Genomic DNA, 5,822 nt, shown 5'->3' with positions numbered 1-5,822 from the left:
TTATCCAGGTTTACCTTTCAAGCTAACAGCACAAGAAAAGGGCCCACCTGGCTGTAAAGGTGAGACAATGGACAACATCTGAAGCAGTGCAGGACGAATCCTGTTAGTTTGCTAATATTGTTGGGGTATAATACTCCTAAATTATGGGATTTCTTAAAGTTATTGATTGAACATGCTACAAAATGTTGCATTAGCATACAAATACGGTAATTGGCGATGGTCTGGCAACGCTTTTAACGCGCACCAATTCTTCTTCCGGGATAGTCCGGCATACTTGGCGCTTTGCTGCCCCCTGTGGTAAGACCCAGTATTGTTTTATATCTCCAATAGTGTTTGGAGCCAGTCAGAAACACATTTTCAAAATACAAACAACCAATTTAATGCGCAATAAAACCATTTGAAATAAAATATAGCGTGTTAGTTTGCCCAAGTATAAAAAAAACTATATGGTGATATGTATGCAAACAATAAAAAAAAATCGCACACAAACCTTTCGTAACATTAATTAGCATTAAGGCAACAAATCACCTCTATTTTACTGATGTAACACTGAGGAATTTGTCAAATTAAATTTGATTAACACATTTTAGATGTTTTTTTTTGCTTGTGGATGAAATGATGCACTTTTCGTAGCGAATGTTGTGATTCTTCATTTATCTCTCAATGGATTGTCAAATTAACTTTCAATTAACGGTATTAAATCACAGTTTAACCACTTACCAGTGTGCTGCTTTTTTCTGTCATATTTCAACATTGGATTTTGATCTCATTTTCACCGTAGCAGCTGGATGGCAGTTCAATGACCGGGTTTGTGCAGCAGGTGGCGCTAAAGGACAGGCTATGTTCATAGCTCCATCAAACAGGAGGATCTAAGATCGTCAAAGCTGTCGAAAGCCAAACTAGAGCAGTCAATCAATTCTTTATTCAGAGTGGAAAAAAACTCAGTGCAGACGGAAGCAAAGCTACAAGTTAAAAGGCTCAACATTTCATTCATCTTACCACAAAGAAAAAAAAAACACATTACGGTAATAAGTAAGGCAGTTTTAAACGCAGTACCACAAGTGGCCACAAGGTGTTGGAGGCATCAGGACTGGTGGGAAGGGGAGTGCATTTGTCTCAAAATTGAAAATAGCACTTAAATGTGACTTCTCCTCAAATATAAAGAGAATGGGGGCATCTGGTCAGTCATTGGTTAACCAGGCATTAGCCAGTTGAAGGTAAGTGCGAGTCCTGACAAGCTGGTGTGGTCGATAGCGAGCCGCTACCAGACCATGCCGTGTCACGAGGAAACAACCCTTTGGGACCATCCGGGCTGGACGGAGGACAAATCTGCAGCAGCAAGTCCAACGTGGACGGTGAACACCACAACCTTGTGGATTTACAGAAGCGGCGAGGACTGACCAACCTGGTGGCGGGGGCCGTAGGTAGGCGGAGTCTGAAGGTTAGTTAAGGCCGGCTGCCGGACCCTGTCCATTGCTGACGTGGATTCTGCGGCCTAACGGCTGATCGTGGACGTAATCTCTGCACAACGCCAGCTTGGACTCCAGATTCTGCTTGAGACAGGATACCGCTTTAGAACAGATTTAGTTTGGAGGACGAGGACGTCCGTGCTTGCACACGAATTTCTCAGGAAGATCAGAATCTCCCTAATTTTTTACCATATTTATACAAAAAAAACAATCATGCAAATGGAAGTCTGTTGCAAGGATGTTGACATGCATCTGCTGCCACCTAGTGGAAGAACCCGTTATTGTTCTACCTGTTATGATGCATAGCTGGCATAGATGGATCAACATTTAAGAAATAATCATTAGCAGACCAATAAGGTGAAAACACAAATGATCCAAAGCCGTTCAACACAACACAGGAACATGCTGCAAATGTCAAACAGCACAAAAACACCTGCATGAGAGAAATGCTGCACGTTCAACCAAAAAGGTGGCGGCATCAACGGGTAGATTTTAATTTCGGTCTTTGTTAAAAACTACGTTCAGCATTCCTCTCTGGCGTTTGCCATTTGCGTCAGATCCTGCAGCATGCTCGTGTTTGGGAATCACTGCTTCTTAGACACGTTCATCAAACATGGAAGCCAACCACAACTCCTCTTCTTTACCCCGACTTTCCTGAGCAGCTCGCCGACGATGTTGAGCGCGGAGATCCTGGCCGAGGTGGTCAGAGGACTTTCACCTGACAAAACAAAGAGCAGCGTTAGCGTTGTGTTGCTACAGCGTCACGGTGCCCGCCCACCAACTTCAAAATAATAACAAATATATTTTTAAATCCACAAAAACAATTAAGAAATTTTGGGAACATTGTAACAAAGAAAGTCGGAAATATGACAAATAAAAGTCATCAATGTTAGATTAGTACCAATTTAACAAGAAAGCTAAAAATAAAACATCAAAAATGTCAAAATAGAACAAAAAACAACAACAAAAAAGTCATAATTTCAAACTCATCCAAGACTCACCTCTTCTGGTGGAGGTCTGCTCAGGTGTGCTTGGCGGTCTGGCGGGCGTGGCTGGAGGCGTGAGGGGCGGGGTGGGGTAAGGCGCCGTGGGGGCGGAGGTTGTTGTTGATGAAGGTTCTCTGGTCACGCCGTTGAGGGTGGGTCTGGACCTGTCGGGTATCTGCTGCTTCTGCTGCACCGCCAGCTCCTGCTTCAGGTCTGCGAGAAACGTTTGTCTTCCATGAAAAACATCACCACATCTTCATCGGAGACATCGGGAGACTCCGCCAACCTCGCGCCTCGTCCTTCAGCCTCTGGACCGACTCCAGAAGATTCTCCTTCTCGTCCAGCTCGCTCTCCAGGAAGGCGTTCCTCTCGATGACCTGGTTCATCCTCAGCTCAAAGTCGTCCAGTGACATGATGGTGGCCCTGACACAACACAACAGACCCCCCCCTTTCAGGCTTGTTCCTCAAGTCCACGAGCAAGAAAATATCTGGTATCTAATAGTAGGCCAGGCAGACCTCTTAGTCCTCTCCAGGTCATCGTTGGCCTGCTCCAGCTCCCTGATGTACTTGTGGAGCTGGTCTCGGACCGACGTGGCCTCGGCCAGCTCGCCCTCCAGGACGGAGATCTGACGGCAGGCCTCTGAGTGCTGCGTCTCGTACTTTTCCTGGAAGGGAGAAGTGGCATATTCACACTTGGAGCAGTCCCTCCAGTGTGTCCAAGGTCTACCCCGAGTCCTCCCAGCTGGATCACCTCACCATTGAAGCAATGTAGAGCCTTATAGTACAGTTAAATCATCCCTCGTTTATTGCAATTAATTGGTTCCATACACCACTGGGATAAGTGAATGTCTGCCAAGTACAAATAAAAGGACAATATTTGTACTTCATGACTTTCTAAATACGGCTTTTACATGACAGCCCTGTAGACATAACCCCCCTAAAGTCACTTTTACACCCCTAGTCTTTGTTTACATCACATTGCACACGCTACGGGACATAACAGACGGCTGCAGCTAGCATAACAAGCTAACTAGTTAGCCTCTCCAAGTGACAAGTCATGGGATGTCAGCTGTGCGTTTATCGAAGCATCGCTATAGCGAAACATGACTGCATAGAAAACCAAGCCAAACTCAAACGGAACCTCCAGCACCCAGAAGAGCCTCAGACTAAGGAAAACAGACACAGGAGGCGTCCGCCCTTTGCCCTACTTGTCATATTTCCCGGGTGGCGGAATACATTTCCTGTACCGGCCGCTCACTGCATGGACACACGCAGCAAGAGGAGGCGGAGCTTGTGACATGTGCTGTATGCAATAAGCAATGCACAACGTGAGGGGGTGACATAACAGGACGTGTCATATGGATGCTGCGACGTCGCCTCCGGCGTCATCAGCTGCCTCCTCATGGCCACAATCAGCCCTCTGTCTCGGCCAACCAATCACCTCCATGGACAAGCTGTGCCTTATTCCGTGACAAAAGGTGTCAACATTTGAAATAGATGGTGCACATGTACCTAATATTTTGGCCCAGAAGTATAAAATCATTTTCCGCAATCTCAGCACATCAACAAAGAATCATTCAACTTTTTTTTTTTTTTAGCACCAAAAGTTACAGAATGTTCCGCCGAGCCTCATGCGGTCTGTTCCACTAAACCACCCCACCCCCTGGAGGAGGACGCTGCTGTAAGTGAAGAAAAGGCAGCACGAGGCCACGTCCCAATGAAGACAACGTGCTCCTTACCTTGTAGTTTTCCAGCTCCATGCGGAGGCGGTTGTTGAAGGAGAGGAGCTCCCGGTTTCGCGTCTCGCACACTTTCAGCTCGGCTTCCAGCTCGGCTTCGTAGTCTCGACTCATCTGCTGAAACTCCCGCAGCTCCTCGCCGGCCTCCTCCGAGCTGAACAAACACGCACGCAGAGGTCAAAGGTCTTGTGATTGGGTCCAGAAATAGATAGAATAAGAAGTCATGCGTAGTTACTATACAAACGGAACACTGTTGGTTATCTTTCCAAAATTCCACAGCTTTATTTTTCAATCCTGTGGCAACAAGCAAGCATCTCACACAAGATGCCAACATATCATTTTTCATTTTGTGTACACAAGATGAAAAATGATCTTCCATCAGGTTGGAAATGCAGTGCTGTGGTTTTGAAAGGACAGGAAACCAAACCTCTGCTGGTGCCTGGCAGCCTGCTCCTTCCAGTAGTCCAGTTCTTCCTTCAAGGACCCAAACTCAGGAGTCTCCGGATCCGTCATCTTCACCCCGGTCCAGGTTTCAAAGAACCAGACCTTCCCTGATGGATCAGCACAGCAGAGTCAAGCCTTTTGGTGGACCTGCAGTGGAATCCCGTTTGGAAAGTGGTCAATTTGAGTTTGATTTACAGCATTTTAATGAACCATCATGATGTAGAATATATAACATGAAGAGAAAGGTCTCGCCAGGACTTTCTCTCACATTCGGCATAAAAACTGATGGGCAAAAATATATTTATATTGCAGTACTGAGCCCATTTATCATGAATCACTACATAATGGAGCGATAACATCGAATGTCTCTTATAACGTTCGAGGCACTAATGGACCAACAAATACAAGTTATAGCATAGAGGTCAATACATAATATGCTCGATTGTTAATTACATACAAACTTTTGAAGATTTGAAACATTCAAGCCTTAAAAAGTCAGACATAAAATATTCATCGTACTTACTTTTAGCAGGGCTTTTGGGCTCCAAGTTTCCAATACAAAGAAGCAGAGAAGGGTCAATGGAATCTGCTGGGCTTTTAAATGCAAATAAGTTAGCTGGACGTGCTAAGCGAGTTAACCATTTAAATCCCAGCTGACGTAAACACACCAGCTCTCAGTGTGCAAAGTGTCGTAAAAGACGACAAACAAAACACAAAAGTTCCCACTCGCCTTCGTCAGACCCGGCCAACAGCGCCCAATCTTAGCGGCTGGATCTTAGACTCCGGGATCTTTAAAAGAACCGTCCAGCTGGGATCCAAAGTTGCGTCCAGCGTGTGAGGACGTCGAACAATAAACGCTGCCATTCATATTGTCCCGAAGAATCCGCCAATCACAAGTTAAAGCTCCAAGCTCGTTTGAGCTTCCCATTCGTCGATTGTCTTGTCATTCAAAGTGTGACGGGGGAAATTTTGCCTGTAATTATCCAATCAGAGGGAAGAGGCGTGTCCGCTTAATGTTGCCAGTCTAGACGTGTTGATGGATTCATGCTCGTGGTGCCTTCGCGTGCTGTTCGCTTGAAATTGAAGGCGAGATCGATTTATTATGGAAAATGATGGGTTTCTGTTGGTATACTTTACCTAAAAGTATGTATTTTTGGCAATGCCATTCATAAAAGGTACAAAAT

General features: G+C 45.4%; 1 protein-coding gene across 3 annotated transcripts; it reads right to left on the bottom strand.

Annotated features, from left to right (window-relative positions):
- Positions 1-907: 907 nt before the first annotated feature.
- LOC131102904 (nuclear distribution protein nudE homolog 1-A-like) lies at positions 908-5,664 on the bottom strand. 3 transcript variants are annotated; one of them, XM_058048584.2, is made up of 9 exons: positions 5,162-5,660; positions 4,622-4,785; positions 4,195-4,348; positions 2,972-3,120; positions 2,742-2,878; positions 2,471-2,668; positions 2,114-2,187; positions 1,406-1,550; positions 908-1,329 (listed from the first exon to the last, which is right to left on the bottom strand). In XM_058048584.2, exons 2-8 carry the CDS (start codon positions 4,705-4,707, stop codon positions 1,443-1,445), a joined length of 906 nt encoding a protein of 301 aa, XP_057904567.2. In that variant the 5' UTR covers positions 4,708-4,785; positions 5,162-5,660; the 3' UTR covers positions 908-1,329; positions 1,406-1,442. The 3 variants fall into 3 exon arrangements, with proteins under 3 accessions (XP_057904567.2, XP_057904568.2, XP_057904566.2); XM_058048585.2 differs by having other exon boundaries at positions 908-1,550; positions 4,622-4,745; positions 5,162-5,664; XM_058048583.2 differs by having other exon boundaries at positions 908-1,550.
- Positions 5,665-5,822: the final 158 nt, after the last annotated feature.

Source organism: Doryrhamphus excisus, linkage group LG16, assembly GCF_037039965.1.
Source record: "Doryrhamphus excisus strain RoL-2023G ecotype Guam linkage group LG16, RoL_Dexc_Guam_v1.1, whole genome shotgun sequence".
In the NCBI taxonomy this organism is placed as follows: Eukaryota; Metazoa; Chordata; class Actinopteri; order Syngnathiformes; family Syngnathidae; genus Doryrhamphus; species Doryrhamphus excisus.
The sequence above is the reverse complement of the archived record's forward strand: the minus strand, read 5'-3'. Positions and strand labels throughout refer to the sequence as shown.

What these genes read in the sequence shown, in the direction of transcription:
- LOC131102904 (XM_058048585.2), bottom strand. Translation starts at nt 4,707, where the DNA reads ATGACGGATCCGGAGACTCCTGAGTTTGGGTCCTTGAAGGAAGAACTG. An exon ending in GCTGCCAGGCACCAGCAGAG is followed by an intron (nt 4,349 to 4,621) that starts GTTTGGTTTCCT and finishes GTGTTTGTTCAG; the next exon opens with CTCGGAGGAGGCCGGCGAGG. An exon ending in GCTGAAGGACGAGGCGCGAG is followed by an intron (nt 2,669 to 2,741) that starts GTTGGCGGAGTC and finishes CGTTTCTCGCAG; the next exon opens with ACCTGAAGCAGGAGCTGGCG.